Source organism: Emydura macquarii, unplaced genomic scaffold (genome assembly GCF_026122565.2).
Source record: "Emydura macquarii macquarii isolate MOO-44397 ecotype Brisbane River unplaced genomic scaffold, CSIRO-AGI_Emac_v2 contig_1363, whole genome shotgun sequence".
Taxonomy (NCBI): Eukaryota; Metazoa; Chordata; order Testudines; family Chelidae; genus Emydura; species Emydura macquarii.
Window position 1 is genome coordinate 20,879,482 of NW_027131500.1, and position 24,187 is coordinate 20,903,668.

General features: G+C 38.5%; 1 protein-coding gene across 5 annotated transcripts in view; it reads left to right on the forward strand.

Annotated features, from left to right (window-relative positions):
* FBXW7 (F-box and WD repeat domain containing 7) overlaps positions 1-24,187 on the forward strand; it is a 297,846-nt gene that overhangs the window by 232,219 nt on the left and 41,440 nt on the right. For 4 of the 5 annotated variants that reach the window (XM_067551889.1, XM_067551890.1, XM_067551892.1 and 1 more), the window contains one exon: positions 23,490-23,572. In XM_067551889.1, coding sequence (XP_067407990.1) covers positions 23,490-23,572 — 83 coding nt within the window. Of the gene's footprint in view, positions 1-20,571; positions 20,839-23,489; positions 23,573-24,187 lie in introns of those variants that run through there. The other variant, XM_067551891.1, reaches the window with a different exon arrangement.

Genomic DNA, 24,187 nt, shown 5'->3' on the forward strand with positions numbered 1-24,187 from the left:
ATAGATGCTGATGGGAGTTTGAAATGTGCATTGAGACCAACTGATTTTAAAATGTCCAATAAACAAGCTGTGATTACTTGCAACTTGGTCATGTTTACAGTCAGTGTCTTCAGAAGTGAAAATACCTTAACCTATTAATCTCTGGGTTCACCTAGTCCTTTCTTTTACCTCCTGTTTGAAAAACAATTTGTTTACAGTATGAACCAGATCTAAAGATGGGGTATTTGGATACATAATAATGTATACTGCATTATTGCGTATTCCAAATATAGGAAGATTCGACAATTATTGCAGAACTGTGGAGTGGATATTGAGTTTTTATTTTCTGTTTTTATTCAGCCATGTATACACAAATGTTATATTCAAAAGCATGCATAAAAATAGCACAAAAGTACGACAAAGTGAAACAACAACAAAAAGGATACTGAAAAGGCATGAGATAAACTTCACCGTTATTTTCTTGTTGCATTCCGTCCCCAGTGCTTTCTCTGTTTTGTCTTTTAGACTGCTTGTCAGTTAAAGACTAAGTACAGTATATAAATAATAATAATAATAATAATGGCTAAATTCTGGTCCAGTAGAGCAAAACAATTAATATGGCAATTCTGTATTTTCAGCATTTGGAAGTAAAGTTAATAACTTTTTCAATAATTTATTTCAATTTCTTTTATTGAGACACCAGATAATTTAACTGGCTCAAAAGAGTCTGTACTTAAGTTGAGGTGGATGTCGTGAAAATGGTTTGTTCTTTGTTGAGAGTTACCTACAGATTATGCTAAATATTAGCATCAAATTATAGTCTTTGATTCTGATCAAAGCAACTTTCCTGTGAAAGGGTACCTATGGACACAGCAAATCTTATGGATTTTATGTAATCTAAGTATCTAAACAATGTAAAAAAATTCTATGTAAACTGCTTTTAGAAGATTATTACATCTTGTTCCTACAATTAATCCTAGTGAGAATGGGTACAAAAAGTTTACTGGAAAAACTTTTTGTTTCTGTTTTCATTCCCACTTTAAGGAAAGTGCAAATTTTTCTAAGTAATACCATATTTTCATTTTTTTTAAAGAGCTGCCGACATAAAGCTGCCATGTCCAAATAAATAGTATCCTCTCAAACTGTGTACTATATTTAAACCTAATAATAGACTAATTGTTACGAGTTGATGTAAAAGGTGTGAGGGGAAATGGCCTAAAGTTTTTTCTCCCATGGGTTAACAAAATATCAGGTGTTCAAACTGGAGTTTTAAAGAGCAGCATGAAAAGGTCAGAAAGTCTTTGTAATGTCTTTGACTTTGTACTCTTTTGGATTCTAATCCTCCTAGGAATTTTTTTCCTTTTTTAGACTTTTTTGTACATGAGTGGATTCATTACAAAGCTTGCAGACTTAGTTTTTAAAGGTGTCCTTCAAGTAGCTATGCAGATAACCCTATACAAAACTGCTGTAAATTCTTACCAGGATTTGCCATAGTTTCAGATATCTTTATATATATATTTGCTCTAAGTGAGATTATTGCATATGACCTTTACATCTTTGTGGCTCTAACATCAACATTAGTGAAGATAGCATAGATAGCATACCATAGATCAGGGATGACCAAACTGTGGCTCATGACCCGCATGCAGCTCTTTTAAAGTTAAAGTGCAGCTCACAGAGCCCCCAAACCCTCCCTCCACCTACAAGACTGGGGTGGGGAGCTTGGAGCTTCTGCCCAGCGGCAGGGTGGTGAGGCTAAAGGATTCTGCACTGTGGGGAAAGGAATCTTGGGGGGGTCAGTAAATTTGGTCACCCTTCCACAAATGCACAGGGCAAGCACATTAATTATGAATATACAAAACATACAACGTCAAAAAAAGTGTGATAAAACTAAAAAGCTGAGATTTTTACCTATTGATGCATTCAGTAAATACTTTGGAGTAAAATTTTATAAAAGTAACACTCATTTCCTTATTCTTTTTAAGTGTAATGGTGAAACCCTGTTGAAGCAGGCTACAGTGAAGACAAGACTTTCAAGGCTTAGTAAGCCCACCGATTAACTTTTCCTTGTTCAGAACTTTCACCTTTTCCCACAGTTCCTCAAACTGATCATGTAATCATGTAACATAATTTAATTAAGACCATTGGAAGTGTACCATACTACTTAAGGAACTCTGTAACCTGATTTATTTCCTCTTACCCTTCCTATCTTCCCTTTGTCAACTTATATTGTAAACTCATCACAGTAGACACCATGTCTTTACAGATAGTCTAAAGTTCCATGCACACCTACTGTGCTATGTGTAAATGTTTACTAAATCATCTGCAGTCTGCACACTGTAGACGTTTTTCTAGTTAATTATCTACAAAGACTGTCCTTTATAGGGGTTTGCCTGGTAGTTTACATTGAATAGTTCTGGATTTCTTCCAAGCAAACACTATTGTAGTGATCTAAGACCACTGAAATCTGATTTATTTCTAATCAGAGAGGGTATAACTTAAGTATTTTGAAAATGTTTCATAGGAATAAATTAAGTCCCATTTTCTAAAGTGATTTGGGCACAAAGGAGCTTTGATTTTCAATGAGACAAAGTGCCTAAGTCTTTTGAAAATTTTGCCCAATATCTATTGATTGGAACCTGTATAGCCATTTTTTATATCAGTGTGGTCCAATTCTTTATTGTGTGAGTAGATGGCTGCAGGAGCAGGAAGAGGCTTTTTTGACCATCTGCTGGTTGCATAGACATGTAGGACTCCGACTTTTATAATATGTTTTCAGTGTTTTGCATCTTGATTTTTTTTTTAAGGGCATCTCCTTGTTGGGTATATTATGAGGCAATGAGTAGTCACTATGTAGTTAAGATTGCAGCAGAGTTTCTGTTTCAAGACAAATTTCCAATCCTGTCTAAAATCCATACATGTAGTCAGATTATCTTGAAAACTGGAGTGCCAATTCAAGGCCCATAATAATGTGGGATAGAAAATTTGGGGAAATTTTATCAGGGAGTTCCATAGGCCCCTTAAGAAGTGACTTGGTTTTAAAATTTCAACTTCTTTAATGCTGCTTTTTGCCAAGATAAGGAAAAATCTATGAGCAGGAGCTGCATGAAACTTTTATGTCACTCAAATGTCTGTGTTGAGATCTGCTCCAAAATAAACTCCAAAATAAAATGAATAAAATATTAGACTTTTTATTTCTGGTTCTATAGAGTGGTGTTCTGGATGACTGCAGCCACTGCATGGAATGCTATCACTGTGTGCAGACTACTGACTGGAGGGAAGGAGAGAGGATATGAAAGAGTGACTTACCACAAAATACGTTGTTGCCTAAGGGAAAGTGTACAGGACTGGAAGCCAGACTATGAGTTCAAGTCTCTACTTGAACTTGACTGCTGTTAACCTTGCTGTGCACCTCCCAACACTTATTATTGGCCAAAGCTTCCTCTCTCTACCCTGAGGATAGATTACCATTACCCTCTCATTTTATCAGATAAGAGAGGTTGCACAAGGTCAGTTCTAGGAGGGACTAGAACCCAAGCCTATTAAAAAGCTGATCCAAGTCTCATCTACTCAGCCACCTGGAAAGGAATATGAGAAATCTATGTGCTTGGCTATACTTTCTGCATACCCATCTCTAAAAAGTACTCTGAAACATATAGCTGATTTGGCCTTCCTAATAGTTGCAGATGATGAAATATCAGTGTAGTGATTGTGTGTATTGAATGAGATAGGGGCCTGAAAGTAGAAAAGATGTTCCTGTGGTTAAGGTGTTTGAATGGGATCAAGGAAAACTGGTTTATCTCCTGGGCTGGCCCAATATCATATAGGAAGTCTATGGTAAAGTTACTTACACCAGCATTTTGGGAGGTAAGCAACACTTTTGAAGTTTGTATGGAGACCCTGTAAAGAACCCCTTACAGAGATTTAGGAGAAAAGGATGTATAGGATGAAAGTATTTTCTGGGGACTTAGAAGACCTTTGTTCATTTCTTGGCTTTGCCACATACTTCCTGTGTGACCTTGATCATGTTATTCAGTCTGTGCGCCTCATTTCTTTATTTGTAGGCTCTTTTGGCTACTGAGGACTTGACCAGTGTAATTTGACTCATTAAGTTTTCAAGAGCTGATTTTGGCTAGTTTGGTGCTGAGAAACTTTCTAAAACTTCACCATCACTCCATGCTCTTGAAGAGGGAATAGTGTATAGACCCTGGGATTTTATCCGACCAAGGAGATGTTGGTGGGGGAGAGAGAAGGTTTATGGACAGTGCAGACCTCAAGTCCAAGATTGTGCCTGGTGTAAAACATTCTTAGATTGTCAATATGAAGAGGAATAAGTGCTGCTATTTGGCAAGATCACATTGGATGTGTTGAGCTGTCTCTTCTCATTTCCAGTTTCACAATTACTATTAAAAAGACTAACAATGCATTAGGGACTCTCTCAAATGAGTATAATGCAGAGCAGACAAATGTTCAGCACCACCTCCAAACCCATCCAAAGAACGATGCAGCTACATATTGGCATTCTTACAAAAGTTACGGTTATGTGGTTGTGTTACCCGAAATGTCACTAACTTCATTTTTCAGTTTCAAAATGGTTTTTCATGTAATGCTAATACTTTTGTAATGTATAGGGATCTTCATGTTTACTGGTTTTCTAACATTTGAGTATTGGGAATTAAACATGTTCTGGGACAGCAGATGAATGATTATGTGAATGAAGGCTTCATGTTGGGGAGATGATAGGCTGGAGGAAATAGTGGAGAAGACACAGTAGCTTTAGAAAGATCCGTCAGCACTTCACTTTGGTTCCTGACATTCTTGTGTAGTCTGGGAGGAATTAGTTGCCAAATTCCTTCTGCCTGAGATTTTGCTTGGACAAGGCCCAAACTATTGTGAAATAAGTAGATGCTATTCATAATTCTACTGTGGAGCATAACCCAAATTTGGCATGTGATGGGCCCGGTTGAATGATGCTTCAATCCAGTCCTATTCATGCCTAATTTCAGATAACACAACATCTCTTTTTGAGAGGGAGCAATACCAATTAATACAGTATATTTTTTTGTTTGGAGGGCACTTACATATTCTGCCTGCTCAACCTTCCAAATTCTGTTCTAGATTTACCTTTGTAAGAAAAGCTAGCAGTACTTTCTACTAATGTTCCGCAAAGGAAAAATCTTTTTGGATTCCATGTGTTTAAAAGGACATTCAGGTACACGCTTGAAGATACTTCACTTGCCCCTTCACAAGTCACTCAAGTAGAGATGAGATAGGCAAGTGTCAGCTGCAGATGCAAACAAAGAAACAATCTAAATATACCTAAACAAAACAGCATGAGTAAGGTTGGATTCAGCCCTTTCCTACTATTCATGCAGTCATTAAAATCATTTCTCCCAATCTGATATCCTTACTTTCTCATACATAGGCCTCCACTACCCTAGGCGTTCCTTAAACGTTACAGCTGCTCACTCTGCCACAAAAGAAGTAGTTTAGGTTGTTTCTTTTTTCTTCCTCCTCCTTTGAGATAAGATTTCCTTTGTTGGACTGCTGCAGCACCACTGTACTTGGATCCCAGTAAACTCTGCATCCATTTAGAGAGCAGCTTTAGGATCACTGTTCTCCACAACAGAGACTTTAGAGTCTATGAATTTCATCTCAAATTGCTGGGAACTTGAAATGAATTGAATTTTTAGTGAATCAAATTATCAATTTACCTTTTATGGCAGCCTGAGGATTTTCTTTACGCTTTCTGGCTGCCTTGGCTAGTGAGTGCTACTGTGCAACCTAGCCCACCTCAACATTTTATTACACCTTCCACTAGCTTTCTTCCACAAAACAGGCCTGCACTGGTGAGCCATGTATCTGCTCAGTTCACTATTAAGAGTGAGGAGGACCCCTTGGTATAGAGGGCAGTCTTTGTTGATAATTATTGAACTAAAAAGATTGCTGTATAAAATCTCTTAATATAGCCAGCAGATGGGTGAATTTTCCACTCTGAGCTAGCAAATACAAGATCTTGGGGGCATCCTCAAGTCTTTCTCCTCATATGAGCTTGCAGCAATATTTCTGTGCAAAGTAGCACATTTGCTCTACTTGTCTGCTTATGCTTATACTATGCTGACAACCGCCAGAAGATCCGTCTGGTTGCCACTATAGCCCACAGAAATTGGAACAAAACTGAGACTTGTTTGTCTGTTCCCTCAAAGGGGGGACATTTGTTTGAGAGGACTCTTGGTCACATTTTGAAGAATAGCACTGATGAGGAGTCTAAAACATAAACCTAGGTTATTGTCTTGGCTTTTAACAAACTAGCCCCTGGTATCTACAATGTTCTAGATTTTAGAAAAGTGAAGTGGATTACAAGATTAGTCATTCTTTCCATTCCTCATTTCAGACAGAACAGTGGTCTGACTGCTCTGTCCAGAACCTCCAGTGAGACTGCCTGACTATTCCAAAATTAATTAATTAAGGCTAACTATAAGGGTAGTTAAGAATTGGAATAGGTTTCTAAGGGAGCCTGTGGAATCCCCATGATTGGAGGTTTTTATGCACAGATTAGACAAACACCTGTCAGGGCATTCAGCACTGAAGGGATTTTGTTTAGGGAAGGCATCAATTGCTTTGCTTTCAGCTGGCGAGTTGTTATAAGTAGTGGAAAAATGGTTAAATACACAATGTCTGTGGATGTGAAAAGGCTGCAACATTCAGTTTTTCTCTGGTAGAATCTGTCTTTTTGAGAGATTTACTTCATGGTATTAATGTTTTTAATTGGAGAAAAGGAGCATCACTTTTTCCTGATCAAAATGGTTTCCCAATACAGGTATAGACAACAATAAAAAGCTATTGACATTTAGCAGTTGACATTTTTCTGCATCCTTTATCCAGGTAGGACTTTTTGAAACTTTCTTTTAATGCTAAAATACCAGCTGAAAATAGGCTAATTTGTTTGAAACCATTCCCATTCTCTTAGAAGTCTCTTTTCAATATCTGTTCTGGGAGTTGAATGAACTAGAGCATTCATCTGTATTCTTACTTATTTAATGTTACATTCAGTGCAAAAATCAATTAACAGTTATATGTCCTCATTTTAGACTGTAAAATACTTACCCCTAATAGTGCCTACTGCCTCCCTTGTATAGACAGAAATGTCTGAGAGACTGTTTCCTGACTCAAGGCACTTTGCAGAAAACTTTCATTTAAATTGGACAGGTTCACTAGCTTGCCAATTCCAATTGTGGCTCCTGTTGTTGTGAAATTGCACAGCAGAAGGTTAATGACAATGGGCTAGAGAGGCTTCAAAGGGTTTAGTATGACCCCAGCATGCTTGGCATTCCTCTCTGCTGTGTAAATGTTGGGAATTGTCTCCCCAGGGTCCAAAGAGCACACTTAGGGCAAGGAACCGAGCTCTGTGGTAGGTTGCTCCTCCGCCCTTGCAGAGAGGAGAAGATTGTTATGGTAATAAATCAGGAAGGATCATAGTGTATGCATGCATATACTATAGCATATGCATGCATTTTCTGAGGGAAAAGGGAGGCAGGTGAAGTAGACATAGTGTACCATACTATGTATTAACAGTAATGTTAAAGTTAATGTTACAATCAGCCAAAGTCTCTAAAGCAAGAGATGAGAAAATTAGTATTTATGAAAAAAACTGTTCTGGGGCATTTTATACCTACCAAATTGGTCTTGTCCTAATATGCACAGACATGTTGCATAAAGATACTTTAAGAAAAGTGTGAATGTTTTATTTAAATTTGTACAAAATTCTAAGTAGCACTGTGCATTTAATTAAAAAAGGTAGCAGTGTTAATAACTTAAGGCTTAAGCTCACAGAATAAAGATATTTAGGTTTTGTTCTCTGTTCTCTTGTGGTGACTCCTATGACATATCATTTGCCCTCAATTTCCTTCTGGGGATAACAGTTTACTTCCCAGGAGATTAAATGTTTATAAAGCCTTGTCTTAGGATAGAAAATGGTGATGGGGAGGGGGGCTAGCACTGCCTATTATTAAGGTTGCCTATCATTTCCCATTTAAGACTCCATTTTCAGTTGCTTAAAACTTTAACAAACTTCAATCATTCAGGTTAACATTTTCCATAAAAGATATTTGTGTCAAGCTAACATGTTTTGGAAAATTTTATCCAACATAGGGCAGCCATGTTAGAGAATGTGGCTAGAGAAAAGTATTGTTTTGCCCATGTTAAAAAATTCCAGTCATCTTTTCTTTAGAAATGTCTTTAGAAGTGTCAATGTCAGCATGCTTTGGAGAATGGATTTGAACTTTGGCAGTGTAGTGGCTTTTTTTTTTTTTTTTTTTTAATCAAGGATGTGCATTGTGACATCCCCATGAAAATCCCCCTGAATGTGGCCAAGTTAAAAGCTTTTCAAAAATCACAGGTTGCACATGCTCATTAGAGACTTCTTAGATTTTAGTAGCTAAAATCTTTAAAAAGATCCCATTCTCACTGAGTATTCTTGAGCCTTTCATAGTGCTCACCAGACTGCACATGCATCATCCCCTCTCAGCTGTTGTGTATAATAGGGCTGCACGAGCACCATCACTGCTGAGCAAAGCTGGACCTCCCTTGCAATGGCTGCTGCCATCTGCTTTGGGCCAGGGTGGGGCTGGACATTGGAACTGGCAGCAGGGAGCCTGTTTCTGCTATGCTGTTGGTGACACCCCCACCCATATGCTGGCACCCTGCAATGTGAAGGAGGAAGATGCCTGATTTGAATGCAGAAAGGATGAAAACTGGACTATGAGGGGAAGCAAAGGAGTAGTTTGGGACAAGTCTGATGAGACTGGGACTGGGGGACTGGATGGGGGAGAGAAACTGAGACCGCTTGGGCAAAAAGACTGGAAAAGGGAGCCTGGTGAGTAGGCTAGGACTGTAAGCCAGCAGGGAAGGGAGGTGGGACTGGTTGGTTGGGGAGGCTGAGAATGGGAGCCAGTAAGGAAAATGCAGGAACGCGGGGGAGACATTGAGTTTAGGTGAGGAGCTGGGGTGAGATGCTATTGGTTGAACAAGGAGATTAGGACTAGGAACAAGTGGCGGTGGACAGAGTAAGGAGGTGTGGGACACAGATCTAAGTAGGAGTGTAGAAGGAGAACTGGGACTGGCTGAACAAAGAGACTGGTACAAAGAGCTAGGGAGGAGGAAGGAGACTTGTAAAATGAATCAGGGAGGGGGTAGGAAGAGAGAGTGAGAGTGGATGAGGATCGATGGAGGGAGACTAGGACTGGACACCAGTGGGTGGAGTGCAGGAAGGAGCAGAAGGGGTGTAATAGGACTGGTTGGGCAAGGGAAACTGCAGCTGGGTGTTGGGGAGGAGCTTTTGGTCCAAGAGTGAGCGAGGAGGGGCAACAAGACTGGGACGGGGATGAAAAGCTTGAGATGTGGAGAATGGGACTGGAACAAGGAGCTGGAGTAGGAAAGAGTCAGAACAGGGATGGATTTGAGGGGACAGTTAAAGGATCAGGCTTGGAGGGAATGGGCAGAAGGGTCTGTGGTCACTCGAGCACACTCCACTTCAGGGCCTGGATTGGAACCCAAGTTTCCTGAGTATCACCATTGGTCTGCTGTCAGGAAATATCTGTGACACACACTGACAAAGTGCGTCTGTCATTCCCCTTTAGTGCTGATGCACATCGAGGATGACAACATACTACTGCTGTCAGTTACTCCGTTAGTTCAAGTGGCAGAGGTCTGTGTAGTGGAACTGGAGATTGCAACCCTGCTAATGATCCATATGGGTGTCAATATGATGCCTTGTGATAGAATTTTGTCTTTTCAGTTTGCTTTTTTTAAAAACCTAGGAAATTACACACATAAAACAACATTAGAAAACATTAAGGTTGCAAAAACAGGCACTCAAAAGTTAGGAAATACCAGTTTTAGGATTATCTTAATTTAGCACCCTTGTGCGTATGCATTAAAATTAGACTCTGCAGAATTTGATTTTTTTAAATAATTTTGATGGATGATATTGGTGCTTATTTTCACAGTGATACAAAATTATGTAGTTAATGCATTTTTTATCAATTTAAATGTTCACAGGTGTGGGAAATTATGGGGGGGGGGTGTCAAACAATAATTATTTAATGACAGCAAACATTGAGATTCAAAAAGTTAAAGGTTTATAGCCATTAAAACACAAATCGTCAACATCACTTGTGAAAATATACACAGTAAACATCCTTAACTCAAACTCTGAGCTCTCAAGGAGCATTTTCTTTCTTTGCCTATCTATAAATTTATATTATTGATGGAAATATTTCTGTCAGTTTGTGTGTGAGGTGAAATCAACGTTTACCAACATTTGCTGATAAAAATGTAATTCTTTGAAGCCTAATTATGATGCTGTCTTCACGTGATCACATACTGCTTTGTCCACAGGATCTCCGCTTCTTTGAGAGCACAAGATGGACCTGCTCTGGGGATGAATCAGGATTGTGTAGTGAAGGAGGCAGTTGTCTGTAGGGCCCCATTTGCTGCAGAAGTTGGAAGGTGTGTAGTGAATGAGACAGGGGATTGCCAGAAGACAAAGGAAGGTCTCACGGGTAAGGCAGTTGAATGCTGCCCTGAAACCTGGATTCTATCCCTGTCTCTGCCACAGAGTTCCTATCTTATAAGCAGGTCACTTAAACCAAACTTTTTACAGGTAACCACTAATTTTGTGCCCCTCACTTTTTGGGTGTCCAACTTGATACCTGGGGTCTGAGTTGCAAAAATGCTGAGCACTCACAAATGCAACTGAAGTCAGTGGGAGCTGTGATTGAATATATAAAGTACTATATAATGCTAAGTATTCTGAAAAATCAGGTCTTATCCATCTTAATTTAAGGGCCCAAAATTAGAAGATACTTTTGACTTTTCTTTCTGTGACTCAGCTCCCCATGTATAAAATGGGGATAATACTGCTCCCTCATCTCGCACGGGTGTTACGAAGACAAATAAATTTGTTTGCCGAGCACTGAAATATAGGGAGGAGTCTCATGGAAAATCTCATGAGGAAGTTAATAATTTTGTCTTCAGATCAGGGTTTGAATAGTGTGCAGTTAAATAAGGCATGGGAGCCACCCACTGAACAATGAGCATAAAACAAAATATTGAACCGTCCTTCCTGTGCACTGAATGAGGCTGGGATCCTGGGATAAAAAAAAGTATGTGATCACGTAATCAAAGACTTAAATTATGGCATTTACTAACTTCTGAGTGCTTGATTTTGCAATCTGAATGTTCTTTAATGTTCTTTTTTGTTTAATAGTGCAAACGTTCAGTCTTTGTACCCATTTAGTCCCTGGGGTGTCTCAGCTGAGATTCCTGGATCAATGTCTAGTCTCGTCTGCTATGAACGTAACCCCACCATCCATCCTGTCTACAGCCCTGCTATTGGAGAAATTGTGAGAGGAACAATTTTATAAATGTAGGGTTTAATTTGTATTTCGAAACAATCCACATACATTACAGTACAGGAATCATTAGTAAACATTTTAAATGGAACACTGGAATCTTCTATTCTTGAGGTTGCTGGAGTGTTTCTCATTCTAATCAACTGGAAATAGGAATTCATATTTTTCCAACACTTTCATCTTTCAGACAGAAATTTTGCAGACAGGTCTTATTTCTGCACAACTGTGATATTATTTCTTTAAGTCTGAGCAAAAACAGTTGAGCTACTTGTGTAAAGGAGAAAATACGTTTTCCCCCTCTATATACAAATTCTTAGTGACTTTTTGTAAATGATCTCTCTCCCTGCAACATGGAGACAGAAAGCTGCAATTTGGCAGAGAAATCCCCATTGAGTGGTCTGGTCACAATCAGTGTTGATTTGGCAGTCATACGCCTTTGGGAAAAGTCACACACAGTAAGGTTTAATAGAGGAATTACAGATGCATGTTGTTCCTGTTGAAGTCAGAGGAATACATATTCTGTTATTCAAAGGAAGAATTTGGTCCCAATTCTTTAACAATGATAGTTGTATTTTAAATAAGGATCAGTCAGTTTTCTAAAGAAAGAGAATTTGCAGTCAGATACATGTTTGCAAATTCAGCTGCACACTTAAAACATTTCAAAATGTATACAAGGGATCAGAACTTGGTCCCTTGCTCTGTCATCTTTGCAGTGCTCCTGCAGGCCAGCCAAGGATAACTCTGACAGAGAGGGAATCCTTGGATGGTTGATGGCTGTACACAACCCACTTCCCCCACCGTTAGCTTGGATGTAGGGATCCAGGAAGGTTGTGGTCAGAGCAGGATCAGAATGTATTGCACTTTGTATGTAACCTCAATTAATGGACAGCTTGGAATTCTGTCTGCTGTAATTTAGAGCAGAGTATGATGGGGAAGCAAAGATGGCAAAGAGCCTCTCCCCCTCGAGAGGTCACCTGAACCTGTGCACTGAATGAAGGAGGATTCGGTATCAATATTAGCTTTGCTTGCCATTGTTAAGTAACACAGCGAACTCAGAACTCACCAATAGTGTGTAAATGCTAATGGTATAGTACCTAGTGAGACTGTCATTTAATGAGGGTCTCTTCACTCAGAAAAAGTTCCTACAACCAAAACTGGAATGTTCTTTCTTTGGTGTAATGTTTTACTGTAATCTCCGTCCTTCTGGGGATTATACAGCTCTGTGGGTGATTTGAGTAATTCAATCTAGTCTTTCATTAGAAGTAATAGACAGTCTTAATTACAACGTGCCACATAACAAAATGTTAAAGGTGCTAGAAATGTTGCCAACAGGAAAAAGATTGGACAATGTGAATTTTGATTAATTAAGAGAGCTGGCAGTACTGACTGGGAAAAAAGATTGGGGTTGTGTACACTGGAAACTCTGTAATATTGGTGTAGACATTTTTCCATTTGTTGTGAATTGTAACAGTTAATTGATTTTTTAAAAGTTGTCTTCTGAGAGAGAAAAAATTTGTTGATGTTGGATACATATGAACTGTGAAATATAGATATTTACTGGCCTAATTTTTTTCTCTCCTGAAGAAAGGTTTAAAAGTGTGTTTCAATGGGTAGTCTGCTTCATTTGAAATACAGTATGCTAATCATGTGGAGAGAATATTGATTAACTAGACTTCAGAATAATGGGTATTCTTAGAGAGTGGAAACTCAGAGTTTTGTTTTGAAGACTATGGCATATCAAGCAAAGATAAAAATTGGTATTATATATTTGTTGTCTTTTCTGCCACCTCTCAAACCACCCACAGCAGCAGAAGAGCAGGTATGTTTCGCCACCCCTCTTAGATTCCAAGAAGCAACAGACTAAAACTTGCAGAACCTTGCTTAGCTTCATTGCTGCCTAGTATTCTTCAGTCTTCATTTTCTTCTGAGAGTCTTTGGAAAACTAACAGCAGTAGCAGAGCCTTAAATGATTTAGGGGAAGGAGAAAAAGACTAATTTCTTATCAGTGAGATAGGCAATTATGAAAAATCAGATGGGTCTTCCTGCCAGACAGAGACACAGGCAAAGTAGACCTGCAGTTGAAGCAGAGGAGAGAACAGGCTATTCACACTGGATGAAGACTTTCCAAGGTGTAAAGTAACAGGGAAATACATTTATTAAGGTAAATGTGATCCATATTGAAGATCAATTATGGAAAACGTTCTCCTCCGTGGAAGTGTTGAGTTAATCTATCTAGGCTGCAAGCAGAGTGTGACCCTTCCGTGCCTAGGGTAGTCACCTGAAAATGCCAAGGTCAGTGCAGGCTGCAAAAGGAGAGCAGATTCTCCCAGCTCTGGTGGGTGGCACTGAAGCCAGACTTCCCAACCAGCCACAAACTGTGCTTCTGATTCCCCGAAACCAGTTATCAAGAAGCCAGTACACTAATACACACAGCCCCCTTTACTGCATTCCAGTCTCTGGCTCCCAATCAGCCAGTAGGTCCAGTAAAGAGACCAGTTATTTAAACTCTATGCTCTTTGCTAAAAAGGTTCCCTCTGACCCCAAAGGGTCAGCCACAGAACCAGATCAATATAAGTTTGGATCTTACCCAAAATACCACGCTGCCAGACAATCTTTTAGTAACTAAAACTAAAGGTTTATTATAAAAAGAAAGAAACAAACATTAAGAGGAATGTTAAAGGATTAGAGCAATCAGATACATACATACAAGTGATTTGAAAGTCCATATACATCAGGTTTCTAGAAGAATTGTGAAGTTGGCAGGGCTTGTATAGTCCTCTGGTATACATCCAGTACTTGGATGGGTCTCGGTTCTTTGTTTCACAGCTTCAGTTCAGTTGCAGATGAACTGATCCAGAGATAGGTTGGTAGCTGAATCCCGACTGAAAGACAAAATGGATTCCCCAGGCCTCTGCCTTATGTACCTTCTGGCCCCGGCCATGCTGTTTGTGGAGTTTTACAGGAACTAAAATGGAGTCCAGAGTCACATGGGCCAGTCCTGGTGCCTCATCAGGTATGCTGCCTGTGGAATTTCACAGGAACCAAAATGGAGTCCAGAGTCACATGGGCAAGTAATCCAGAGTCACATGGGCAAGTCCTGGTGACTCCTTAGGTATATCCCTGGCTTCTCCCCCTGAGCCTCCTGCACCTTGGAATGTCTTAATGGGCCATTAAGGAGGCTATTGTTCTGCAGCCATCCTGTCTGAGTCGTTACCCAGTCAGCACAATCTGAAATACTGATATATCAAACATATCCATAACTTCCATCTCACATATAACATGCATGAACATAAGTATTATCATCTTACCTAATACATTTTAACCTTTCTAACAGTACCTGACATGGCATATCTCACAGGAATTATTATGATTTTGACATATTAATGTTAAACCATATACTAAACGCCTCCCCTCCCCCCATCTAGCCAGCGTGACAAGAGTTCAAATGATCATAGCAAACCAGGTGTTGTTTGGCAGACAGGTCTTGCTGCTCCTGTATGAAGTCCAGGTCTCGTTATGGATGCAAAAACATCTTTGTGCTGAGACAAAGTTCAGGATCTATCACATCTGTGTACTACCCATATTGCTATATAGGTCGTAAACCTGGACCCTCTTATAGGCAGGCTTGGAGCAACTAAAGGCATTCCATATGCATTGTCAGTGCCAAATCTTGAGTATAAAATTGTTTGACTTTCATGCAAAATGTCACAATCTCGCACAGATCTGGCCTCCCTTCAGTTGCTCATCATATCCAAAAGTGGTGTTGCATGTTCTTTGGCCATGTCGCTAGGCTGGACAAAAACACCAGAGCACACCACACTCTCAAACTTTCCATTAACATGCAAAGGGGTGCGTGCCCTGACTTTACCTGGTGCCATCTATGGGGCTGCTCAGAGACAGGGCCTCCACATTTGGAGGATGGGGTACACATTACCAGGGCCTGGAGGCCCTGAGGGGCCCAGCCCAGGCTGCAACCCCCATTATGTTTGTGGGAAGGGGCCTGTATTACCAGTTTGTACTGGGCCCGAAAAAATTATGCTTGGACCCTGCTCAAAGATTCATAGATTCATAGGATTAAGCCAGATCTGGGAACTTTGTTACACAATGCCTGGTACAATGCCATCACCGGTAGTCATTCTGGTTGATGCAACAGTCCTTAGTAGACTATGTGTATGTTTACTCTCTTCCCCAAAATGGAAGGGAGCTAGATTGCCAGATACAGTGGTCACCATTAAAACATCTGCATCTGCCAATTCTTAGCTTTCCTTATATTTCCCCCCATAAACAGAATAAGAAGTATAACACCCTATATTTAGAATAAATAATATCTGAGAAACAAATTTTTCATTGTGTAATAACTACTAGCAAACAGTAACTCTTTGGGCTAATATAATGGTCATGATTAAAGTAAAGAAATTAACAGGTAAGGCAAGTTTTGTGTTTTGTTTTGTTTTTAAATTTAAATCAGAAAATGACTGGCAATCATGAGCAGTGTGGGGAAAGTAATCAGCAGTAATGTACCAGAAGAGAAGAAAATGGAAAAGTAAAATAGAAACACAGTATTTCACCTTAACCTCTAAGAAAATTGCTAATGATGATTTGACTACCTCACCCTGGAGCACATTTTGTTAATAAGTACATCCTAGGCTATGAGGTCAGTCTTGTAATCTTTAGTAAATGGGTAGATCTTGCCCATGTTGATCGCCTATACATTTTCTCTGTTGTGGCTGAGAACTCACTACTCCCAGAATGAATTAGCAGATATACAGGGAGAGGCAAATCCATGGTTTTAAGTGGTTTCACTATACAATTTTTAAAGCTACCTAGCAATTGTATCCTTTGCTTCTTTTTGCCCTGACAGTGCTGCGGTTAGCTTACTTTCTGTAAGTCTGTAAGTTTATTCTTTTAACATAGCTCTTAAATCCTCCATGTACATCCAGCATGTGCCTTTTTTCTTTCTCATGAGATACGTTGAAGTAGGAGGAGGTTACAGTCTTCTGAGATGTATGCAACTTTGTTCACATCTAAAGTATGAAGTCAGCTCAGGACCACTTTGTACTCATAAACTACACAGTACTGAGGCTTAATGGAAAATAATGGATAATAGCATAAATGCCAAGATTTGCTGGGCAGAGTTTAAGATGATTAGTAAGGCCAGTTTAGTTGGGAGATACTAAAAGAAATAAAGTTGTGTAAGGGCTCCAAGTATTTGTTGATTAGAGCTATGGAGAACTATATAGAAATCATAGTTAGATAAGAATATGTATGTTTTGGGATAGAAGCTGTGTCTTCCTCTGTGTAATAGCACTTTTGAGTGCTATTAAAGGCTAAATAATGATACATAAGAAAACAAAACAATTGATATACCAAGTTGATATTTGAGAAGAAGTTGAAGGAGCTCAAATGAAGTCTGTTCTTTTGAGGATATGCACCAATGTCTATACCAGACTACCCTTTGTACAATTTTTGGCTACAAGAACAAAAGGAATTTGTTCCCCCACAGTTCAGCTTGATCTTGGAGTTTTTCTACTGAAGGCTGGTGTACATTTTCAGCTTCCATTGTAGCCCATGGGAATTGCAGGTGACTATCTCTTTGGATCATGCCTTTAGTATGCTCTGCAGTTGTTCTTTCAGATGCTTCGCTGAAAAGTTTAATGCCAACCAATCCTTCACAAGTCAAAATACACTTCATGCATGAGTTTTCTTTCCATGCTCCAGACTTGTTGCCAATGGATCTGGCTGAGGACTTGACCTGGCTAAAACTAGAAAAAGGAGGCTGGCATATTTTGGAGTGGATTTTATTGCTGTCCTTATATTTTTCCATTAGGTCACTGCATCGGTCTGTGGTCATTGTAAGGAAAGCATGTAAAGGAGAAGAAGATTTAGCATAGAAGGGGCTGGAGATTTGAAAGAATTCTCAGTGGGATATTTTTAAAAAATCAATTAATTACTTTGTTTGTTTGTTTATTTTTTCCCTCCATCTTGTTAACATCCCTCTGAAAAGGGATCTTTCCAATGGTGGTCGCCATTGTCACAGTTTAGGGCAATTGCAGCACCTGTATTTTCCCCCATTGGTTCAGCAAAAGCACCCACTTCTAGCTTCCACCTGCCCAGCTGCTGCCTTTCTGGGTGGAGACCCGTGTATTTCTCCCTTCTGACAGAAGTATTCCCAGGCTATCCAGTTCCCTGCTTTCACTATGTATTTTCTAGCAAAAACATTCTGCCTAAACACCTGCTTGCTTTCTCTTCAGAGACTGTTAACTGATCACTGCAGTATAAGTTAACACACAGTTCTTTCCAAGCAAGCCTACTTTATTCGTAAGGTAAAAAGGATTACAGAGAAAATGTTAAAAACAATAAAAGAACCTACACGCATGCTGTTTACCAGGCATGTATTTTTGCCAAGCTTAGCATTCTCAGATTGTTCAGCCTGCAACTCAAAGATGTTCATTACCTTCTTTAACCTAGGCTTAAAGAATTGTACTGGGAAAATTCTTTCCTGGGAATCCATGGCAAACTCAATTTACTTTGATATATAGAATTCCCATTTTGCCACAGACTTCCTGTGACTTTGAGCAAGTAATTTTAATTTCTGCCTCTGTTCCCATCTGTAAAATGGGGATAATACTTTTCTACTTAATGGGGGAGAGGGTTTGAGGATAAATCAATGAATCCTTGGAAGACATCTAGATACTGCAGTTTAGGGGCTATAAAAATACATAGCTAGAATATGGACAATAAAAGGACGCTGTTCTGACACAGCACGTCTTTTCTTAGGCAGCACTTCTGTGGTACATGGAGCAGGCCTGCAGAGTTTAAGGGATACTTTGCTTCTCGACTAACAGCTGTAAACTTTCTTACCCTCTGTATAGTAGGAGGAGCAACAACTTATTTGTTCAGGCGTTCCAGAGTTCTTATGGGAAGGAGAGGAAGTAGCACCTATCTTGTCTCTTTCATGTGTGTCATTTGCTGCTGCTCCCTTGAGATTGGCTGTTCTGTCCTCCTTGCCAAGGGTTCTTTACCTTTCTCTTGAATATCCTCATTTCCTCAGACCAGTTGCTTTTGACTTGACAGCTTTGTGTAGGAATCTGTATGTTGGCATTCAGAGTACATGCCCCACATATATCCAGAGCTTCCTTCTGATTCTGGTGGAAAGAGCTACTGGTTGGTGGTATTTCAGATCATCTCTCTGTTAGCTGAAGTCTTTCCAGTCAATGCCCAGAATCTTTCACAGGCAGTTATTTTGGAAGGTGTCTTGTTTTCTGCCTGTTTTAGTATATCTCCAGCTATCGCAGCCATATATTAGCATTGAGATTGTTTGAATTGAAAATTCTCAGTTTTATCTTGGTGCTGTATATCTTTGATTGCCATGCTATGTTGAGTTGCCTGTCCGACTGTTAATGTCTCACTTCCTTCTTGAGGTCTCCTTTGGCTAATATGGTGCTGCTCAAACAGATGAACTGTTCTACTTTCTTGATATTTTTGCTTTCTAATGTGATGTTACTGCTTGACGTACAGGTTTCAATAATGTTTGTTCTAGCATAATTAATTCTGAGCCTCATTGGGCTTGCAATTTTTGCCAAGTTGTCTGTATCTTTTTCACGGGTGTCTCTGGGTAGCACAATATCATCAGCAAAGTTGCTATACTACTGTTTGTGTTGCTAATACACTTTTTCATTATTCAATCTGTGGCAATGCCAAACAACAACGGAGATAACATGCAGTCAATCCTTTTTCGTGCCAGCATCCACATTGAAACACTCTGTTGTCAGGTTGTTCACCCTCACAGAACACTTTGCATCTCTGTACATGGCCTTGATGATGATAACAGTTTTAACAGGGATTCCATAGGACTGAAGAATATTCCACAATGTACGTCAGTGCAGGCTGTCAAATAAATGCCTTTTGAAAATCAAAGAAGTTGATGGGGGATGGGGAGCTTGTCATTCTATAAATTTTTCTATGATAGATCTTTAGCGTAAATATCTTACCTACACAGATCTGTTGGACCTGAATCCACCCTGTTCTCAAAGCTTTTGCATCCTCTGCCTCTTTCATCCTGCATAGTATCGTGCTACAGAAGGCTTTTCCTAAAACAGAGAATAGTATAACTCCTCTCGAGTTGTTATAGTCAGTAAGATCACCCTTTATTGGTATTCTGACAATGATTCCATGTTTCCCATGGTTCGCAAACTTTATTTAAAAGTTGTATCAATTTCATTAGGATGGTTGTATCAAGTAATTGTAAAACAAAAAAACATTTTTTGGAAAATTGTGCGTGAAATGCTCAAAGCCTCCCTTAAGATTTTTCTAAGTGTGAGAGAGAAAACATGAACAGTTTGTGTGTGGACACCAGAAGCATACATAATAAGCTTTTTAATGTTTGGGGTTTTTTGTATAACCCTCAACTAATTTTAAAAATAGGGAGATTTTCTGGGAAGAGGATGCACTGGGACGACTTCATTCCAAGGAAAACGTGGAGATACTCTTGAATTTTACAGTTTAGCCACTACAGTAATTAATCCATATTACATAATTGTCGATTTTGAAAGTTACAAGTGTTAAATTCTCCAAACCAGTTTATTCTATGATTTAATCAGAGTATTTCAAACATGTTTTTGGCAAATAGTATATTTCAAATTATTTTAAAATTAACTGAACTTTTTAAATACTAATTTGTGTCCATTGAAAGTACTAATGTAAAAGTCCAGCCAACTCGCCCTGGGCTCTACTATAATTGTAATTAGTGGAAATGAGCTTGCTTGCTTCAGCTGGAAAAATCTGAAGTATGCTGCACTTTCAAATATAAAAAATGATTCGGTAACATTCCACCAGCCTCCAACGCTACTTTAAAAATGTGTTTCATTTTTCAAAGAAAAGATGAAGACGAGCTTGAGGAGGGGAATGTGGGTGTGGGGGCTATTTAATTTCCTGCTCAAGTCCTTCCTGTACTCTGTGCTTACAGGCTCCCTGGAGCTGAGCACCACATAATTGATGTGCAGCCTGCATTGCTGAAGCTTGGACTGCACCATTCTGGGAGCGAGGGAAGATGTAATCTGATCCTCTGCTGCTAAGGGAGGAATCTGTTAAGTCAAGGCTTTGACAGGGCATAGTCTCCTCCAATAATCTTCCCCATCTCTCTCTCATTATTCCCTCAAGTTCTACTCCAGCAAGCTGCATGTATGTATGTGTCCTGAGAAGCGGTTTGATTCTGAGCTTCATTTGCCTTTACAGTGGAGTTTTGGTGCTGGTTCTGCTGACTAATCTTCCTTTTCTGACGTGCCCGAGCATGTCCACATTAGAGTCTGTGACATACCTACCTGAGAAAGGTTTATATTGTCAGAGACTACCAAGCAGTCGGACACACGGGGGCACGGAATCACTGAAGGGGAAAAATACAGAAAACATGGGTTTCTACGGCACTTTAAAAATGATTTTTTACAAAGTAAGTCATCTGTTTTTTCTTGTTTGAGTGTGTGGTTGTGTGTCTGTGTTAAGGAAGAAAAAATCTGTATCATCAGAGATGGCTGCAGTATCCTCTCTTTTTGGTGGGTGGCTGGATGCCTGGCATTCTGTTCTACACGGTGAATGAAGGCAAATAATGAAATGGCTAAATGAGATGCAAAAAGCTTTTATGTTAGGAATCTGAATAAGAAGTGATATGTTGATCTGAGAATTTACCTTCAAATAAACTGCTTGACTTTCGAAATGCAGCTCAGCTGTACCTTAACCTGAAATCACTTTATGCATTACTGTTTTTTAGTGAATCTTCTTTCTGTATCTCTCAGGCTCGTTTGATTTTAATTTCGCTAACATTAATGTGCAAAAAGCTGCAAGTAATGGTGATGATATTTACAGGTAAATGCAGTGTGCTATGGAAGACTTTGGTACCACTCTGTATTTCTGGTAATGATGCAGAATACAGTTTGATATTTTGACTGCAAGATCAGTTATTTCAGTAAATCAACACTGTCTAAAGGACTCTAGGACTCATATTCACAGAAATTATTTCACAATGATGTTTGCTCAGGTATTTCTGATACAAGTTTTCAGTTGCACAAAAATCTTCATGAAATCTACATTTTGTCACTAGAGCAGTCTTCTGGAAACAAAGTTTTATCTTAGTATGGTAAATGACAATTGTGTCAATGAATTTGCTTGGCATCCTGTGAAGTGCTGACAGCACATATATGTCACAAACCTGATTACAAGAGATTAAAAAGTTTCCTAAAATAATTGAGAAAATAGGAATTTGGTGAGGTCATTATTAGGTAAATATAGGACTGCATGTTGATTTGAATAAGTGAATATATCTGCTTATATTTCTTATATCTAACAATTTTTGCTTTTGAAAAAGTAAATCCTCTCTTTTGAGAGAGGGAACCAGAAGATTAATATAACCATTGGTATGAAGATATTCTCTCAAGAAAAATCAGTTTAATTTTTAACGCAGATTAAAAACTTCCTATAACATAAAATACTTCTTTAAGATTCCTATAATAAGATTTCTCTAGTATGATATTATACTAAAATAAATTAGCTTTATGATGGTGGTTTTGCTGGCTTGCTCCTGTACAATGATAAAAGATGGTCTCCATTATTCTCAGTATTGCTTAGAACATTTGAGAGGGGGTGAGCTGGAAGGGTTGGTTCTTGCATTTGGGATTTGTTTTGTGGTGGGGGGTTGTTTATTTTTCTGTGTAAATGTTTTTGTGGTGACATGGTTTATTGTGTCCCATGTGAGGCATGGGCAAGGAAACAAGGTTTAGCTATAAGGCAAGCTGTTTTTGGTTTTTTAGTGAGTATGGATAACCTTAGTAGTCCTTTCTCTTAATTACTAATGGAACAAAATACAAAAGCTTTAATGAATGTTTATTAAGTGACATGTAATGTCTGAGTATTTTGAAGGGAAGTTTTTCTAATGTAAACATTTTTATAGCTTTAGAGAATCCAGTTCATTTTAGGAATGAAGACTGGTACAATAAATGGTTGAATCCAATCATAAAGATGAAATGATAACATCTACAACATTTTGCAAAACAGGGAACCACTTAGCATTATATATTCAAGATATCATCTTAAAATCATTCATCTTAAAACATTAAATTAGAGAAGCTAAACCCTCCCTTCCCCCCAAATGTTTAAGATCCAAATTGAAGCCAGGTAGTTTACACATTCTGCAGCCAATAGCTGTTATTGCTCTACCAATGGCTAAAATGTTTTGCCTACAATATTCAAAAAATCCTTATTTGGAATAAAATGATTTATTAGTTGAGTCCAAAAATCTGTGGTTGAATATTACCAGCATATGCAGCAAGTAATCCTTATTTGTCTGGCTGGATGAACATGCCTTTCACTGGTTTCCATCTCTTTGGTAATTTTTGCAGACTTGCTTCTCCTTTTAACAGCTGCCCTGCTCATTATTTGTTTTCTGATCATATCTAACTGTGGGTAACATTCTAGACTAGATTTATTCTTTTTCATTCTACCCCTTTTGTAAAAATGTCAATGTCATCTTTAAATCAGTTTTACTGTTGTTTCATAAATGTTTGAAATATTAAATTAAAAATGTTAAGGTGAGTCATTTTTAAGTATTTGAAATTTTTTGGCTTAATGCCTAAAATATACATTTGGTTAACAGTGCACAGAGACCATCCAAAATTTAACCCTCTTCTCATTTTAAGACTTTATAGTTAATCTCTCTTGTTTTAATAGCTTGAAACTGAAATAATAGGGAAATGCTTTCCAAAGACTTCGCAGAGATCAGTTTTGTAAATAAATCTTTACATCATTATATCCAAACTTTTATTTATATATATATATAAAAAAACTTGAAAAAAGAAGTAAGGTAGTTTTAAGTGTCTTACAAGTGGCACTGGTAATCATAAAATAGATACTTACTCATTAAAACTATTTCATGTTTCAAGCTATAAACTGCAACATTATTTTAAATTATTTTATGAATGGGGGTTGCTTATGAAAATTCAGAATTAAGGTAAAAGAAAAAAAGTGTTCATTTTATATATTACAGACATGATTTATGCTGGTCATACAACTAAATCTTTGGGGTTTTTTTTCCCCCCTCCCACCTTGCAGATGAAGAGAAAGTTGGACCATGGCTCCGAGGTCCGTTCTTTCTCTCTGGGAAAGAAACCCTGCAAAGTCTCAGAATACACGAGGTAATTAAATGTAATAACCAATGATCTGGATATGATTCTTACGTATACATCCTGTCTTCCCAGCTGCTCAGCCTGAATCAGAGCTCATCTTAAATGTTAGCACCATAGAAGAGAAGTGGTGGTATTATCCCTATTAGCAGATAGTTCAGTAGATTGAAATTATAGAAATTGAAGTTGAGTTTTAATAGAGTAGCCAAAGTTGTATTTCTTCTTTTGAGGTTTGCTTTCAATTTCTAATATATTGCCCATCTAATAAGAACTTTCTACAGGGCAGAAGCATTCCTCAAAATAAAGTGTGAAATCAATACGGTTTGAAAAGGGACTCAATGGTAAGAAATTCTAAAAAGAAAGGCTTTTACAAAATATGATCAAATGTATCAATTTACTAAGGCAACTGAAATACGTGATTGGAAATTTATGTAGACAGAACTGAACATATAATCCTAAAAAAATTACAGAAAAATATTTGTTACCTACAATATGGTATTATTGAGTCCCCATTCTTCTCCCTTACTCATGTTGATTAGTATGTTATTGCACAAGTAATTCCGTTTATTTCAATGAGACTCCTTGCAGAGTAAGATGCCCTGAATTAGCAAGTATATTTTATTTGCT